Raw genomic sequence first — 20071 nt, forward strand, 5'->3', positions numbered from 1 at the left:
CCTTCCACATAACTTTCTATTAATGTGCTTTGATACAGCACTTTGGGAACATCCAACTTCTTTTGCAATTACCTTTTGAGGCTTTCCCTCCTTATGGAGGGTGTCAGTGATGGTTTTCTGCACAACTGTCAGGTCAGCAGTCTTCCCCATGATTGTGATTCCTACTGAACCAGACTGAGAGACCATTTAAAGGCTCAGGAACCCTTTGCAGGTGTTATGGCTTAATTAGCTGATTAGAGCGGGACACTTTGAGCCTAGAATATTGCACCTTTTCCCAATATTCTAATTTTCTGAGATTGTGGATTTGGGGTTTTCATGAGCTGTACGCCATAATCATCACAATTATGACAAAGCACGGCTTGAACTAACTTGCTTTGCATGTAATGAGTCTATCTCATATATTAGTTTCCCCTTTTAAGTTGCATTACTGAAATAAATGAACTTTTGCATGATAATCTAATTTTTCGAGTTTCACCTGTATATACAGTATATATATATATATATATATATATATATATATATATATATATATATATATATATATATATATATATATATATATATATATATGTGTGTGTGTGTGTGTGTGTGTGTGTGTGTGTGTATATATATATATATATATATATATGTATATATATATATATATATATATATATATATATATATATATATATATATATATATATATGTGTATACACACACGCACACACACACACACTGTATTTTTTTGGTGGGTGAGAAGAATCTGCAGGAGTGACAGTGACTTTTAGGAAGGTAGACAGGAAGTCAGCATAGCCTTGGCTACATGATGCAAGCAATCCAGTCATCTCCTCTGCCGGTAAAATAACCATCTACTTGCATTAATAGCATACATTTCCAGTGACTCAGTTAACGCATGTGACAGCTGCCTTCCTAGCTATGATAATATAGACTGAAAGGCAGTTATTTCCCCTTCTGATTTCCTTTCCTTTCACCTTTTTTCTCCTCCGGAGTAAAAAGAGAGCCATTATGTCTAGACGTAATAATGACGTAGTAGTATGTTAGCAAAGCACCAAGAAATATTGTTTAGCAGATTTTAAGGCTAAGCCCACTAATGCCCTTGGAGAAATGAGTGATTAGCATTTTCCTAGTCTGTCCTCATATTGCCTCTCTTTTTTTTACAATTCTATTTTAGTTTGTATTCCAGTCCAAGGCTGAAATAAGGCGTTCCTCTCTTCTTAAGGTGTTTAAAATACACTTACATTTTAGCATCATGATCTCTTCCTCCTTTACTGATGACATCATTATCTAGTTATAGAGAGCTACAAATTATTCAGTTTGGGTACCTTCAGAGCTGTTATCAAAATAGCTACAAAGTATGCAGTCCAGAAATGTTATGGAAAAGTAAAATATTATTATTAGGTCAATGGAAGATCCAATAATGTAGACAAGGACATTCTATCTATGATTTATCATTTGTTGTTGTATTTTATGACTAATTATTGTAACTATGATCTATGATCTGTCACTTCGTTGTTTGCATGTACACTGAGAGCTTCTGCACCAGAGACAAATCTTTGTGCATCCAATCGCACTTGGGCAATAAAGAATTCTATTCTATTTAGAATTAAGCATCTACTGTATGTAAAGGTCGAACTATGAAAGAATGGAAATCAGTCAAAATCCTATTTGATTTTGAGATTTTATTGGAATTTATGTCTCAGGTGTCAAGGTTGAATTGCTAAGATGCTTGCTAGCCTCTGTCGCTACTCAACTTGCCATAGAAATAGTGGGGGGAAGGAGAGCCTGGGAAAAGAAACAAGAGTTTCAAGAAACTGTCCACAGACCATGAGACCTAAGGTCATCAAAAGCAGGTGTCTGACAGAGAAGTGGACCATTCCCATAACAAACAGAAAGGATATGATTGGGCAACATGAACATATGATGGGTAGGGGTTATGAAAAGCTATTGTTAACTAACCACATTTTCACACAGGAAAACAAGTTGATTTGTTACTTCAGTGCTGGTATGTGTGTTTAATAAAGATTATCTCTTATGGAAGCTCAAGACCGTAGAGTTTCTTCAGTATTGAATTCACCAGTTGGATGGTTGAGATCAGAATTCAGAGGCAACATGTTTACATTCAAACTGATTTGAGATTTGGTTCAGTAAAATATTTTCCTGTATGCTATAAATACGGAAAATCAAATGAGTATAATGGAAAGTAAATGTACCCACTGATTACCATAAAGACTATAGCATAGTAGTCCAACCTTTTGCCTGGGCTGCATTGAACGAAGAAGAATTGTTTGGGGCCACATATAAAATATATAATATGGTTGCCCAGCCTTAATCACATAATAATGTTAAAAGTTTCATGATCTTGTGGGACTGCATTACTAGCTGTCCAGAGCTGCATGCAACCTGCAGGCCATGGGTTGGATATGCCTAGTCTACAGAAATATTGTATGAATCAATGCAGAAAGTTTTTTGTTTCACTTGAACATAAAAACTCAAAAATGGTTTAAAAAGTCTTACTATTTATTAAAGAATCCTTGGATTGCTTGGTTTTCTGAGCTGGCAGAATGGTTGGTATGGGTTATTGGCAAGTATTGTGCTCTTCTGGATATGATGCATTACATGCTACTTAGGCAACAATTTAAGAAACCGCAGAAGGATGTGTATTACTATTACTGTCTGTAAAATGAGCTATGTTGCAAAGAAGTAGTCTTTATGTGCAATAATCAGCAAGCATAGTATGTCTTACATGCATAATAAGCTAAAAAGCTAAACTATCTAACCAAATTTTAGCAGAAGAACAAAAGATATAAGAAAATAAGAGTGCCACTCTCTCATAGACAAGAGTTCTGAAAAAGGGATAAAATTTGCTGGCTGATTACATCTGTCAACATTAGAGAGCCCATTATACCAGTCAACCTGCCTTAGCTTTTCCATATATGGAAATAAAGCAGTAATAATAATTGAGACTCCCTAAAGCCAGAATTGAAACTTAACATTAAGAAAACCAAGATCATGGCATCTGGCCCTCTCAATTCCTGGCAAATAGATGGGGAAGAAATGGAGGTAGTGACAGATTTTATTTTTCTGGGCTCCAAGATCAGATGGGGACTGTAGCCAAGAAATTAAAAGACGCTTGCTCCTGGGGAGGAAAGCAGTGGCAAATCTAGACAGCACACTAAAAAGCTGAGACATCACCCTGTCAACAAAAGTGCGTATAGTGAAGGCTATGTTCTTCCCAGTTGCAATGTATGGCAGTGAAAGTTGGACCATAAGAAAGGCTGAGCGCCAAAGAATTGAGGCCTTTGAACTCTGGTGCTGGAGAAGACTCCTGCGAGTCCCTTGGACTGCAAGGCGATCAAACCGGTCAGTCCTAGAGGAGATCAACCCTGACTGCTCTTTAGAAGGCCAGATCCTGCAGTTGAAACTCAAATACTTTGGCCACCTAATGAGAAGGAAGGACTCACTGGAGAAGAGCCTAATGCTGGGAAAGGTTGAGGACAAGAGAAGAAAGGGACAACAGAATGAGGTGGCTGGATGGAGTCACTGAAGCAATAGGCGTGAGCTTAAATGGACTCCAGAAGATGGTAGAGGACAGGAAGGCCTGGAGGAACGTTGTCCATGGGGTCGCGATGGGTCGGACACGAGTTTGCAGCTAACAACAACAACAAAGCCAGAATATCAACTGAATCAATAAATATCCCACATTTCTTCAAAGCATTTAGGTACTGCTTTGATTGTATGGGAGTCAATTCAAATGTTTATTTTGTGAAGTAGAAATCTGCTTTGAACTGAATCATCTACTATAAGCATCACATAGCTAGTGAAAAATTCATTATCTGAAATAGATGTTTGTAATGTTATGTTCACTGCCCCTCCAGTTTCTCCATCACACATTTTTCAGTTATTTGTTGCATATAGTTTTTGAAACAGTTTCAAGCTTCTTTCAGTAAATAATTCCATTTTCTTTTTTTACAAAAATAATATGTATATACTGTTCCTTCTCTCCCCTCCCCCCAGTTGCACTTAGAGATATAGACGTTATGCCTTCAGAAAGCTCTTGATGTTACATTACTAAAAGTATTTCCTAATGCATTATTGGAGAAATTGTACATTCTGAAAGAAAATTTTGGAAAGGACAGAAAATTGCAGGAAGGACATGATTCTATTATAGTAGAATTTACTGTATTAGCTTACAATTAAAACATTTTAAGAATGTACAGCTTCCCTATGGTTTCAAACCCAAGAATGAAATCTGACTCCTTGGTGTTTGAAGTGGGTGATTGTCAGTGGTTATCCCCATTAAGGCATTTTGTAGCATTCCACAGTGTCTAAATCTATAGCAGGAAGAGAAATAGTTCAGAAGCAAAGAAGAGTCAGTTGCTAATGTACGGCATAGGTTTAGGCTTCTACATCATAGTGTCTCACATAATTCACCTGGTCTAAATAGGATGAAGTATTTTGGTAATAGCCAGTGGTTAAGGCATCAAACTAGAAACTGGGAAACTATGAGTTCTAGTTCCACCTTGGGCCAGTCACTGTCTCAGAGCCCTAGTAAAGAGGCAAATGGCAAACCACACTTCTGAGAAACTTTTACCAAAAAAACCTGCAGAGAACTGTCTAGGCAGTGTCTCAAAATAGGACATGATTAAATAGAAGAATTTTTTTTTAGCAATAAAACAGCTTATTCTAGGATGGCATGCTAAGTTAATTTCAGGAAACAGCATTTATGAAACACTATTATGGAGAGGAGCACTAAGCAGACTGGTTGTGAGGTTGCAGTCTCCTATATGAAATAGACATAAACAATCAATTCATTGTAAACTATTTCCATTCAATTTAGAGAGCAGGCATTTTGTTCAAAATTTGCTTGTTTGTCAATGTTAGCCAGAGTCTCTAATATTACATACTAGTTTGAACTCACCAAAAAAGGGGAATAAATTTGGAAGAAAATAAGCCAAACATTTTTTCAAACTGTTATTGTTAATAAAAGATTCACATTTCAAGTTTGTAGCAGCTTGATAGTTACAGTTTGGAATTCTATGAAAGGAAAAATCAATAAGATGATTTTAACGAAGTCCCCACCCCGTTAATTTGATACATTTAAAAACGCATAAATGGACAACTGTGCTCACAAAATGGAAAATTCTGCAGAAACAAGCATATTTTTATGCTTCTGTGGTAACAGTGAAATCACAGAACAATCAGTAGACTGTTCAATTCTACAATAAACAGTTATGTATTTCTAGTAATGTTTCCAGTGCTACTGATGTGCATTTTACTATAGTCCCTTTGCTGGAGACAAGCAGCAAACACGAACTAATTTTGGCTTATGTGCACTCAGCAATGTTTTACTTTTTTCCTGTTTCTGTGCTTTATACTCCTGAGAAGTCAAGAGTCCATCTCAAGCCTCTGTGATCAACTTTTTATGCATATCATATGTAGGCTTGGAAATCTAGGAGTTGCTATCTCAATACATTTAGATCACATGATACTAACAGGAACCAGCAGTGCAATGTGATTGTAGAAAAGGAAAATATAATTTAAGCTACATGGGAAGAGCTTATATATTCTAATCTACAGCTTTAGTGTTCCACCTTATTCTGCTTTAAACAGATTGCATCTTGACTATTATGTTCTTTACCTTACATTATACTTTTAGAATTCCTAGATATTAGAACATTCATTGAAAGGCTTTGACGATGATTAGAGGTTTAGGTACTAGGTAAAAGGTAAAAGTAAAGGTTCCCCTGCACATGCGTGCTAGTCATTTCCAACTCTAGGGGCCAGTGCTCATCTCCATTTCAAAGCCGAAGAGCCAGCGCTTGTCCGAGGACATCTCCGTGGTCAAGTGGCCGGCATGACTAGACGCCAAAGGTGCACGGAACGCTGTTACCTTCTCACTGTAGTGGTCCCTATTTTTCTACTTGCATTTTTACGTGCTTTCGAACTGCTAGGTTGGCAGAAGCTGGGACGAGTAACAGGCGCTCACTCTGCTATGCGGCACTCGGGATTTGACCCGCCAAACTGCCGACCATCTGATCGACAAGCTCAGCATCCTAACCCACTGAGTCACCGCGTCCCTTTTAGGTACTAAGATTGGATATATTTAGCAATTGAAGTGGGACTGATTATCCAGAAAAGTGGAGGGTTCTTGTCAACAGAGATGTCCAAATGGAAGCTTTATAGCTATAAGTTAGGGATGCTTTAACAAGGATTCCTTCAGCAAGCAAAATGACCTCTTCAGAGTTTATGACTCTTTTATCATGTTAAGGAAGATTTATGATTTAGCTACTGAGAGTGAAATAATGTTAAAAAACAAATACAGAACTCTGTTGAGTCCAACTGACTTATTGTTAAGCTCCTTAGACTTTAAGGAAAGTATTTTTAATAATTAATACCTTTTCCTAGACAAATCTGTCAGGGAGAAAACTGTAAAGACTATATTATTCTTAAGCAGAAGATTCATGGTTAAAGCTATGACATGAGTTAAAATATTAACTACAGCTGTAGGGATCAATTGATCATAAATTACTGCTCTGGAATACAGGGGAAAAACCCTCTTTCTCTGTCTCAAATGCTGTCTCAAAATACAATTGCTAGTTGTTCCCAAGAAAAATATACAGGTATAGAGCTCTCAAGTTAACATGTAGTTTGTCTCAAAGACCCTGCTAAGCTTTTGTAAGTGAGTTAATCAGCATGGTTAAAACAGATTGCCAGAAACTTTTCTGGAGATAAAGAACTTCATAGTAACATATGAACAATTCTTCTTATTGTTAAGTTTTTGACCTCCAGTGTTGTGGTATATGATAGTATCTCAAATTCATGGAATTGATCGGATTTCCTGTCTGTACGTGGGGGTTTTTTAAAGGCTGTTTCGTTACTGATACTATAAACCAGAGATTCCCAACCTTTTCTATACTCCGCACCCCTAGAATGCTTCTGAGATATTCTCGCACCCCTTACCAAAGGAACACCTGTTTATGCATATACACTATAATTTTGAAACTTCTTTTTTTTTATTGAAAAGTTTTACAGTACATTTTAACTTTAACAATCCCCCCTCCCCCCACCCCTCCCTAACCCTCCCTATCCCTCCCACCCATTCCCCCCTCCCCCCCCGACTTCCCAGAGCTAAATATAGGGTATAAAAACAAAGAACAATCATAAGCATCCATATGCTAACAACAATAAACTATTAATTCTATCACCCTCTAGCTCATATAAAATGATTACAAGCAATATTAATATTACATATAAAAAGAAAAGAAAACAAAAAAGGAAACTTACTCAAATGCTAAATGAAATTTCTTAGTCCCATATTTGTTCTGAATATAATCAATCCACTTTTTCCACTCCATAATATAACGTTCTTGCGAATGATCTTTCAGGTAAGCCGAAATCTTTGCCATTTCCGCCAGGTCAGAAACTTTTAGGGTCCATTCTTCTATAGTCGGCAGTTCCTCCTTTTTCCAATATTGACCTATTAAAAGTCTTGCTGCTGTGATTAAGTTCAGCATCAACTTAACGTCCACCACAGTAGCTTCTGTAATTATGCCCAACAAAAACAGTTGTGGACAAAACTTTATCCTTTGCTTAAAGATCTTCTGCATATTCCACCAAATTTTTATCCAAAAAGCCTTAACCTTTTTACAGGTCCACCATATATGAAAATACGTTGCATCTTCACCTCCACACCTCCAACATTGCTAAGGTGTTGGCTAACAGATTGATGAGGGTTTTGCAACAGATGATTCATGGGGATCAAACTGGGTTTATTGGTGGTAGACAAATGAAAAATAATGTGAGGCATATAGTAGATGTGGTGGAGTTTTTGGAAAGGAACAACCAGATCCCTGCGGTGCTAATTTTCTTAGATGCAGAAAAAGCTTTTGATCAACTGAATTGGCAATTTTTGATGAAAGTTTTAGATAAAATGAATTTTGGGGATAAATTTCTGCAACCAATTAGGGCATTATATCAAAAACAAACTGCCCGAATAATAGTTAACAATAGTTTGACTGAAGTATGTAATATTGAAAAGGGCACAAGACAAGGGTGTCCGTTATCACCTTTACTATTTGTTTTAACATTGGAGATATTATTGATAAAAATACGGAGTTCGGAAAAATTAAGGGTATTCAAATTAGAGATCAGGATTATAGACTGAGGGCGTTTGCAGATGATCTGGTTGTTACGGTGACTCAGCCAGAAAACTCTATAATTTTGAAACTTCTAAACCCAAGTTTTCGCACTCTCTAGAATATCATTCTCTCTCTTTCTCTCTCTCTCTCTCTCTCTCTCTCTCTCTCTCTCTCTCTCTCTCTCTCTCTCTCTCTCTCTCTCTCTCTCTCTTACACACACACACACTGCTATAAACCAAGATGTTGAACAGACAGTAAAAGAAGCAGCTTGAGTTTTGGCTTGAAGAAACTTTGAATCTAAAAGATTGTAAGTCTATCCAGCTTTCCACTGCATCCACAAACAAAAGAAAGTGTTATTAAAATTTATGTAGAGATGGTCTAATTTTTGGTCTCCCATTTCCTGACAGCGGAAGAGTTTTTTTTTTTAAAAAGAAGAAATATTGCTTTTATTATTCTTCCCATTCTGTTTCAAGGCTTGGAGCTTTGGTATAATGTGCTCCCATCACTGAAGGTTGATTAGCCACTGCATTCTAAATCAACTGCAACTTCCAGGCGTTCCTGAAAGGCAAGTGTACAGTATATAAATCATGTTTCATTAGTATAAGTGAATGGTGATAAAGGCATGAATCACTGTAGCAACCTCTCCCCTCCAGGTAGGGTTATAGCAGTGAGTGCAGGACCTTCAAGACACAAATCTATTGTTTCAGGGGTTATTGTTGTTAGTTGCGAAGTCATGTCCGACCCATCGCGACCCCATGGACAACGTTCCTCCAGGCCTTCCTGTCCTCTACCATCTCCACCTTATTCTCTGTCGTCCCCTTCTTCTGTTGCCCTCCATCTTTCCCAGCATTAGGCTCTTCTCCAGTGAGTCCTTCTCATTAGGTGGCCAAAGTATTTGAGTTTCAACTTCAGGATCTGGCCTTCTAATGAGCAGTCAGGGTTGATCTCCTCTAGGACTGACTGGTTTGATCGCCTTGCAGTCCAAGGGACTCGCAGGAGTCTTCTCCAGCACCAAAGTTCAAAGGCCTCAATTCTTTGGTGCTCAGCCTTTCTTATGGTCCAACTTTCACAGCCATACATTGCAACTGGGAAAACCATGGCCTTGACTATACGCACTTTTGTTGGCAGGGTGATGTTTCAGGGGTACTTCCCCACTATCAAGGGAATCAACTGCAGCAGAGAGAGAATACTGTATTGTATTGCAATACTGTACCAATGGACAAACAGTAATGCCAACTTATTAGCATTCAGTTCAAGCTTATCCTTTCTTATACAGAGCCTTTAGAGATCAGGACAAGACTTCAGTAGCATCAACCAGTCTGGTTTGGGGTAATGATATAGAGTTGGGTATCATTATTGACAATCCCAGCCCCCATATCTTCAGGTGACCTCTCCCAGTGGCCTCATGTAAATTTTAAATAGGGGGGAGAGAACCAACACTTGTGACTCCCTGTAGGAAAGTAGCCATTATACTGACGTCTCCTCTCCCCTGCTCCAAACTGGAACCATCCTTCAAAAAATGAATACAACCAAGGCAACAGTTTTTCTCAACCCCAGAAGAATACCATAATCAGTAGTATTGAAGACTGTTGTGATGTCCAAGAGGACCAGGATGGATGCCTGTCCTCTACTCACGTTTCAACCAAGATCATTCACTTGCAACTATCAATATCACCATTCCATGTGTGGACCTATGTAGGGTCCATGTTTGGTTTGTAGACATTTGAAAATTCATAATATTGTTCTATTGTCTTGATTCTTTTAACTTATCCAATATTTTGTTACAAATTACTGGGTTGGTCTCGTGATTTTTTTTTAAAATTTCAAATGATGGAGTGATAATTGAATATTGTGGTCCTTGCATAAGAGCAGATTAGAAAGCAGATTAGAGAACTCATTCCTCAGTGAATCAACAGCAATTACTTTTATAAGAACAAGCTCATACAAGATTAAATAAGTATACATCTTCTTAAAATAGTACAATGCTAATACCACGGATATAACCAATTTTGCCTACATATTTCATACACACACACACACACACACACACACACACACACACACACTTGTTCGAAAAGGTATAACATGATTGTATCTTACATGCATACTTAGTTTCCTGGTTCATCTGTTTCCTAGTTTTAGCAGCTGTTTTGTATAAGTAGCAAGTTAAATATAATGGTTTATTTCTGGAGGGTTTTTTTTGTTCATTCTTATTTTATGGCTTGTTAAAGCCACAAAACAATATGAACAGTACGTTCAATTTCAATTTGTTTTTGGTGGGGAGAGGGAAAGACTAGTTTTAAATTAATGCAACTTTTGCTAACATTTCTATGTACAAAGTTAATTCAATGTAGTTGTTAAGGTCCTACCCCTGTAGTAGCAATACTTTTTTTTAAACTAATAGTGAAATATCATACATTACTGCATAAGAAAAAAAATTCAGCTTAGTAGAATTATTTGCAGGTGAGTGAACATGGAAGTACAAATACATACTGTAACGTCCTTAATAAGGAAATCTTCCATGCCACCTCTTCTCATTTGTAATTCCAGCCGCTACTTCAACTTCCTCTTGTTTTTGTTTGCTGCAGCCTCAAAGATGAGAATTGGGGCAGGGACAGGATGCCATTTGTGGGGTGAGGGTGGGGAGATCTGATGACATTGAATGCTCCATCTCTCTTCAGAGCTTTTCCCAAGGAAAGACTGGATTAAAATAGAAGAAGGGGAGGTAATGTGCTGAAGAGAGCACCAATCATTCTTTTGCTGGATCCAGAAATGTTCTTGAGCCATGGGACATGGTTCCTTCCTGGTTCGTTTCCTAGATCTGCTGAATAGAGTTTTTTGTTTTGTTTTATTTTTATTTTTATTTTTACTGAGAAAGTGACAAGAGGGAAAACAATGAAACAGCAACGACTAGCATGCTTTCTTTCAGCAGGAGTAACCACCAGGGCAGAGCCTCCCTTGACTTGCCTACAATTGATTAGGGCATTGATGGCACTCAGAGCCCTCTCTGCGGGCACGCATGCCATTGCCCCAACCCCACCTCCCCCCTTGGCCCTCTCCTCACCAGCAGCGCCCTTGGAGGAGAGTCACCCTGGGCGTGTCCCGCACAGAGCAGCACAGCCAAGGATATGCAGCTGAGCAGCAGGGAAAGACTCTGCCCTTGCACCCCATCATGCACAGTTGATGCTGTGGTGTGTGGCTGGAGGGTGTGGCTGCCATGGCACTGCTGGGCTGCCTGGGCGATCTGCGGTGGGCCGTGGAGACAGTGGGTGGCCCTCCGGGCAGGTGGGGGGCGGTGGCAGAGCAGAGCAGGGGGCAGGGGGGGGGCAGGGGGGCGGGGGTGGAGGCAGTTTTGGGGCACTCGTTCTCTAAAAGGTTTACCATCACTTGTTTTTTAACTCAGGAGCAATTTTAATGAAGTGGGGAGAAGCTGGTACAAGAAATACAAAGTTTGATAATAAACAACTGGGTTCAGGGAGAGACTTAAGGAAAAAAAGGAGGGGGAGTAACAAGATATTTATATGGGGGAGGCTATGGGGCAGCTGCATGGAATCATGACAACTCCTCCATCCTAAAGCTCTCCCTCTAAATGCACCCCAAACAGATACAGCCTGCTTCATCTTTCTCAAATATATGTCTAGCTTGTCACATTGTCCTTACACTATAATTAAAATTCATATATGTCCAGGAGTCTCCAAACTTGGCAACTTTAAGAATTGTGGACTTAAACTCCTAGAATTCACCAGCTAGCGTGATCTAATTCAAGCAGAATTTATAGTTGCATTGTACGTATATATTTTGGTCTTATTTGTGTTAATTGATTAAACTTTGTCATATGTGAGCGCTCAGCATAAAGAATGGAAATTCTGACATTTCTTTTCTAGTCTACCAAGCATACAGTCTGCTAAGCGAGGGCACATACCTCAATTTGATAGGCATTTTATATAAAGCTGAACAGCTGATTGTGGCATTCAAAGTAGTGTAGAATTGGAAGTCATGGGTCCATGTGCAACTATTTATTATTTCCAGGGCTGAAAATACTGAGAGATGTAGTTACGGAACAGCAGAAGAGCTATATATTCAGCATTGTTGACTTGATCACAAATCACAAATTATTAAAAACTTTAATGGCATTTCTGATCCATATATAATCCCCATTTTTAATAAGGATGATATGCATTACATTAAAGATGATGTAATAAATATTATTTAATATATACTGAGGTCAAAAGGGACACGGTAGCTCAGTGGGTTAGGACGCTGAGCTTGTTGATCAGAAGGTCGGCAGTTTGGCGGGTCGAATCCCGAGTGCCACGTAACAGAGTGAGCGCCTGTTACTCGTCCCAGCTTCTGCCAACCTAGCAGTTCGAAAGCACGTCAAAATGCAAGTAGAAAAATAGGGACCACTACGGTGGGAAGGTCACAGCGTTCCGTGCGCCTTCGGTGTCTAGTCATGCCAGCCACAGGACCACGGAGACATCCTCGGACAAGCGCTGGCTCTTCGGCTTTGAAACGGAGATGAGAGCCTTGGTGGAGCAGTGGGCTAATGCCTCCTTAAGTAACACCAGCTGCCTGCAATTAGTGCAGGTTCGCATCCCACCAGGCTCAAGGTTGACTCAGCCTTCCATCCTTCCAAGGTAGGTAAAATGAGGACCCAGATTGTTGGGGGCAATTAAGCTGACTTTGTAATAATGCCGCTTGGGGTGTGTGTGTGAAAGCCCTAATAAGCAGGCATATACATAGAATGAAGGCTACTGCTAAGCTTGTAAGCCGCCCTGAGTCTTCGGAGAAGGGCGGGATATAAATGGAATTAAAATAAAATAAATAAATAAATAAATGAGCACCGCCCCCTAGAGTTGGAAACGACTAGCACGCATGTGCGGGGGAACCTTTACCTTTATACTGAGGTCAGAGTAAAGATAACCTTTATTGTCATTTTTTTACGGTGGGCACACTGGCACACATTAAAAATGAAATTCAGTTGCCTGCTCTCAAACGTGCACACATACATAACACACATATAAATATGCTATATACAACATATGTGTATAGCTACACCCTTACATATACATACGTAGAGATATTAATCACTGTCCATCTTGAATACATAGCGGAAAGAGGAAGCTTGAGAGTTCCCAAGGTTAATACTGTATGGAACCAAAGGATGTTCTGCTTCACATGCCACAAGGCCTCCCAGAAGATAATGAAAACAAATCATGATGAGGATGTGTAGCATCCCAGACAATCCTGCTCAAGCAATGCTTATATGCTATGTCCTGGATAGAAGGGAGTGAAGTGCCAATAATCTCTTCTGCCATCTTCACCACCCTCTGCACCGCCTTCCTGTCTTCAGCTCCTGATAATAACCTTTAATTGAACCACGGGAATCTTTGATTCTTGACACACCAGCTTTATTCCTTCCATTAGGAAAGAATCCATATCATTTAACATTTTTACATCCATTTATATAATACTTGCATGTGTTTATAAGTATATATTTCTATATATCGTTCTGTCTGTCTGTCAATCATCGGTTGTTGGTTTTTTTTCTCTCTCTCTCTTAAATCTGAGCCAGTTTTCTAGGCAGCAGACTAGAAAGTGAGAGACCATGTGTTCTAATCCAGCCGCAGCCACAAAAGACAGCTGGGTGGGCCAGTCACTCTCTCTCAGTCCAACCCACCTGATAGGGTTGTTGGTCTGGGGACAGGAGGAGGAGGAAGGCATGTGGATATGGTTGCCTCTCTGAGTTATTTGTACAAATAATAAAGACGGGATACAAATAAACTAATAAATATTGTAACAATTATTATTTAACTATTACTGTATATAATAATCATATTTAATTGCATACCCTTCATTTATCCTATATTTATCAGTGCTAAGAAAAGGCAAAAATTCATACAGAACATTTAGATGCAACAACAGTTAGTATAATAACTATTACATGTAACCTTGATGTTTCGATAATTAACATCAATACTATGTTGCTGACATTTTATCTTTTTACTTGGTGAAATTCCAATTTTTAATACTGTTTTTGGGTTAGCTCGTCATCTACAAATTTTATTTGTAGCTGTTTACTTCTGCTGAGATAATTTTGTCCCACCGTTAATATATTTTACTCAAATTACTTGGTTTTTCTGTTTCAGAATATGTATGTAAGCCACTTATGTATAGATTTCAAGTTTACAGATCATTTTTATTAGATTTTAATATATTTTCTCAAAACAAAGACATATAACTGCCCTATGTGCATATATTGATTAAACCAGTAATGGTGTATTGTTTTATAGCTGAATTGAAGCTATTTTCATTGGATAAATTTTTCCCCAATTTTTTTCCTCCCTGTATTATTATTATCTTTCTAAATATAGTAAAGCTTTGCTAATATGCCCAGAAATGAAAGCATTATGTGCCTAAAAGCAACACTGAAATACGTATACCTCATCATAGGGCTGTCCTTGGTAGCAAGTTATATGACTGTTCAGTACTTTGTTGCTTGATAAGTTTAGTAAATTTGTTTTCATTGTTTGCCTGGAGAACTATATTTCCCTGGGAAAAGTAATTAAAATGAAATCTAACATTTGGGATCAAGTGGGTCAATCACACACTGTCAGCCCAACTTACCTCATAGGGTTGCTATGGGGAATAAAGCAAGATGGAAGTGCTATGCATGGTGCCTTGAACTCCTGTATAAAAGACAAAGTATAAATTTTAATAACTGAAATGTTAATTAAAATGGGATTTTTAATTTAAAAAATGAAAATAGAACAAAGTGAGAGAAATGCCACTGAGCTGTTTTGGTGCATTGATTAGAATGCAATTTTGCAGGCTAATTCTGCCAACTGCCAGTAGTTGGATTCTCACTGGCTCAAGGTTGACTCAGCCTTCTACCCTTCCAAGGTCAATGAACTGAGGACCCAGATTGTTGGGGGCAGCATGCTGACCCTGTAAACAGTTTAGAAAGGGCTGTAAAGCACTGTGAAGTGGTATATAAGTCTTAAGTGCTATTGCTATTGTTATCCCTATCATAGGTTGCAGATAGGACATATTGAAACCATAGGCACGAACTTCATCTTTGAGCTTCGTTGACCTACTTTTCTAAAATCTAGAAAAATTTAAAAGATTGGAAAGGCCGATACTGCTTTAATTTAGAGGATCCCATAACAACAAACATTTTCAGCAGCAGCTGGATCAAAAAGCTTTTTCACACCTTTATTTAGGAATAAACAAAAATAACAGTGGAAAATGAAAAAATAGAATTCAATCACTTTTGGTTTAGCTGGCAGACAGATTTTATTAAAGAGCTGGAAAAGGCACTATGTAAGCACCCTCGCTTGGCACTTATTTTCTCCTAGTAAACAACTGCAGTTAAATACTAGGTGCAGAGAATAAATGCCAGAAGAAATTTATGTCTCCAACCTATAAGCACCTCAAAAGCATCTAATGTCCACCAGGAGAAACAAAGTAGTCATTTACATGGGCTGTGGCCTGATTGATATTTTGTTGCATACTCCAACTTCCCAAATCACTCAACCAACACATCTGGAGGGCAACTATACGGGAAGAATGGATTAGACCAGTTGGAAAAGGTTATTTATTTGTTACTGAGCTTTCCTTGTTATTTATAAATTTATAAAATGTTTGAGAAGTAGACATAAGTCATAGAACAATCTGACTTAAATAGAAGTAAACAGAAAAGTGAAGTTTTTTTTAAAATAGGTAAAAAGTGGCACAGTGCAATTCACTTATTCATTTATTCATAAAACATTTATGTGTTTTTGCCATGCAAAGTATCCCTGCGGAGTGGTTTATGTAGTAGTTTAAAATAGTGAGCTGGAAAAATAATTACTTTCTTCAAAATTGTAGAAATGGATTGATGGCTTAGCACCCCTACAGTGCAAGTTATGTTGATAGATTTCCTCAAGGTTTTTTTTAATGAAAACATATAAACAATTCATTCTCCCTGGGTTTCTGACAAGCCTGGACATGTGCTTGATTTCATCATTTTACATTCATTCCATATTGAAAAAGAGTTAAATTGCTGTATAATTTTTCTGCCTCCCAGTACTATATGGCTTGTTGCCTATTTTGTATTTCAATATCAGGTTTTTACACTTTGTGCAATGTGCCTGTCAAACTGGAATGCTGAACTACAGTTCATTTCAAAAAAGTAAAAGAGACTGGAGACATATTTAGCTTGAGCTGTTCTTCTATGTTACTGCTTTCCTTTGCGAAATCAATGTCAGTATTACACACATTTTTAAACAGTTGTCAGCAAAAGTAGAGAAGCATAATCTTTACACCAAAAGGAACATAGTAAAGATACTTTTTCTGATAAACACTTTTTGAGAAAGATTGTTGAGTAGCAGAATCTCAGATAAATTAAGCCATAGATATTACCATTATGGAGTGAATTATTATAATAGTATTATTGCTAGTACATACCAAAGTAATATACTATAAGGAAAACAACACAATTAATCTGATATTTTAGAAAAAAAAATTTTCCAGTTCATATTTATTTATCTACACTGTAAGCATCTACTGTTAAGTAGAAGGGTGTTGAAGTAAGAAGTCACATTAAAGAGTTTATAACATTTATCAGTAAAGTAACTGATAATTTACTGAAGGGTATTCTACAACATACAATAAAAATTGAAACTAAATATATTTTGGGGATGATGCTAGTGCTGATGATCAGAAAGTAATAATTGTGGTAGAAATTAAAAAAGGTTAAATCTTTGCAATAACTGACTTTAAAGAAACTTGCTGTATATGAAATTTACCATGATTTTCAGTTATGATGAAATAGGTACTCTGTAATTTTTTGGCTTGGCACTGGAGCCACATAGAATATTTATCTGAGGCTTCCCTCCTCACGCTACCAGATAACTATCTCACTGAATGTTTCAGTCCCAGAGTTACATTTTAATTACACTTTTAAATTGCAGTCCTCATTCCACAATCTTAATCTCACCAGCCTCAATTTATTTTTCTGTAAATTCCATTGTCAACAATTCATTTTCTATTACCCTTTTGATTAAATGCTTATTAGATATCAGGGATAAGGAGTTAGTCTAATTGGTTTTCATGGAAAAGTAAGAAAAAATACAAAAAACCCTAACTTTAAAACTAAGAGCTTTAGTTATTAAATATACAGTATATTATGCTATCTCATGTGGTTTAACTACTTAGATTGACTGGAGCTAGTTGTATTTTTTGTTTGTTTCTCATCTTCATTATATTCATATTGACTTTTAGAAGCTTTCTTTTAATGTACATATTCCATCTAAGATCCTTCTACTCTCCTTTCTCTTTCTTATTATCTTTCTGAACTATATATTTTGTCCTCCTCTTTCTCTGGTTGTAAATATTTGGGTTTCCTCCTACCATTCTAAAACATTTTTGCTTACTAATTGCCAGGGTACCTTGCCTCCGAATCAGGAACAAAACAACTACTCTTCAAGCTCTTAAAATATGGATTTAACCCCTCACAGCTATATGTCCATATTTACAGTTTTTATATGCATTTCAACACAGCTTAGGCTCTCTTTTGTCACAAGTTGCAGTACGTGTTGCGCAACTCAATTTTTAAACAGATTTATTATAGAGTACAAGTGATGGTTCTACAGATGGGGGTCCTAATATGTCTCCCCTGCAATCCTGCTACCTCCGCCTCTTAGATGCAAAGAATCAGGATCATATGTTAAGTCACGGGCAAGAAGATTTATTGCTCAAGCCTATATACAAGAATATAGTCAATTAACGTTCAGAGGAAAATTGATGGTGGATGAGGGTCAACAGAATTCAAGAGGGATTGGATGTCTATTGTTTGTGGGAATGTAATGACTCCAGGCTGATGACTCATTAATTCTGCCTACCCTCCAACTTTGCCTATTCTCCTATCTATATCATCTTCCCAAGAGATATTCATTCACTCCTCTGCAAATGTGCTGTAAAAGCTTGTAGACTTTTCAGGAATAGATTGTGATGTAGATAGGGAAGGAAGAAAGTGACAAAAACTCTCATTACAGTTGCAGAAGGTAACTATAATGCACTGAATTTGCATGTGAATAACCATGTTTAAGATAGTTCCATAAACGTAGCGGGAAGAATAATTGTTTGTTGAAATAAGTTGAATATGACATTTTTTTCTTACTGGTATTTAATTTCTTGTTGGATATGAAAATCGTGTGGATGTAAACTGAATATTAAAAATGTGGGCAATGGAAACCACATGGGATGATCTCAGCCTGGTTCAAAATTGGTAATAACATTGGAAATTCTAGCTTAAAAATCTCTCAGTTTAAAAATATATGCTAATCTTATAAATAGTGTTGAAGTTATGAATTAAAGTTCTTTGGGTTAATTCTGAATACGAATTCTTTCTCTGCCTATAGAGAAGGCAGTATAGACATTTGGAGCTTTTTTGGTTTAAAGCAGTACGGTGTGGCTTTGCACATGTAAAATAAACTGTTTTTCTATTGCTAACATTTCACAATGAAAAACAGTTTTTTATTGTATCAGGCTGCATAGTGATATCTTTGACATACTGCATGTAAATATACCAGAACTTTCTGGTCTAATTAAAAAAATCATCAGGTAAGGTATGATCATTCAGAGATTTTGTTTTTTAGATGCCAAACAATTAAATTTGTCAGCATCCAAATCTAGGGATGGGTCCATGTCGAAAGTGTAATTAGAATATTTAATCTACAACACATCTTTTAGTGACACAAGTTGAGAAAATGTTTCTTCTGCTGACAGATTGATAAGGCTAACATTAATAAAAGTTTCCATGTTGAAACAAATATTGCATAATAAAACAAACTTATTGAAAAGATTTGTGATAGAATACATTGTGAAAGCTAAAATGTTAAATCTTATATACTTTAAGAACAAAATATTTTCTTATTGATTAGAAAAAAGGATAACATATTTTTAATTATTGGAAAGTGTTTATTTTACCAAGTAACTGTATAGAAATTGAGAATTATATTTCCATGGTACCTCTTTTCTATAACCATATAGCATTTTAACCATTTATTTTTTCTCTTAATGACTTGTATCCTTAACTTCCTATCCTCGAATACTCAATATTGTATAGAATAATACATTTAGAACACCTATCTTCAAAGTCAATACAACAATAAAGACTTATGTAACACTGCAGCATTTAAACTGTATAATTTATCTTGTGCATTATAAAGTCTTTCGGAGTAATGGCATTTGCAAGAGACTTTAAGCAAGCAAAGATCCTTAATTTCAACATATCCTTAAAGTTCTATATTTGATTACAGCCATATATTTCAAATAAAAGTGTGTATTATTTTTAATATATTTATATTAAGCTCTCTTTTTGTATTTAAAGCTGTCTTTTGGGGAGATATTGCCTTAGATGTTGAAGACTTAAAAATCTTTCAGATTGATAGGACAATTGATCTTACACAACATTCAGAGGGAAAAAATGGATATAATACTGGTAAGCTATAAACATTTTTTATTCATTTATATATTCAGAATTTTGTATATATTATACTGTTTTGTAATGTGACTAATTCCAAGTTTGCAAATAAATACATTTATTCTTTCAGTTAATTAATAAATGTAGCCATTTAGTTAAGGTGCTTATGAAATAGAGATGCATGTTACTTGGGAGAAAGACTACTGTTCTATTTGATATAATATAAAAATGTAGTGCAGTGACATCCTGCTGACCACAAAGGCACCAATGGCTGTGAACACTGGACTACTGACATGAAAATAAGCTGATGGCCTGAGTGATTATGCAAGACATACCTTGGGCTGTGAGAAGAAGAAATGATTCAATAGTTAATGAAATAAAATCAGATTGATTGTAATAGTAAAGAAAGGGAAAGCAAAGGAGTGCATGCAGATTTTATTTTCCTGAAGACTGCTGCTTCAGG

At 36.9% G+C, this 20071-nt stretch overlaps 1 protein-coding gene across 1 annotated transcript in view; it reads left to right on the top strand.

The window, feature by feature from the left end:
* The window catches only part of TLL1 (tolloid like 1), a gene marked incomplete at both ends in the record, with an annotated part of 124363 nt that overhangs the window by 47651 nt on the left and 56641 nt on the right, over nucleotides 1-20071 (top strand). The window contains one exon of the mRNA XM_081333248.1: nucleotides 19516-19626. Within this exon, the coding sequence (XP_081189374.1) occupies nucleotides 19516-19626 (111 nt within the window). The remainder of the gene's footprint in view (nucleotides 1-19515; nucleotides 19627-20071) is intronic.

This window comes from Vipera berus (genome assembly GCF_964194415.1).
Source record: "Vipera berus genome assembly, chromosome: 7".
Taxonomy (NCBI): Eukaryota; Metazoa; Chordata; class Lepidosauria; order Squamata; family Viperidae; genus Vipera; species Vipera berus.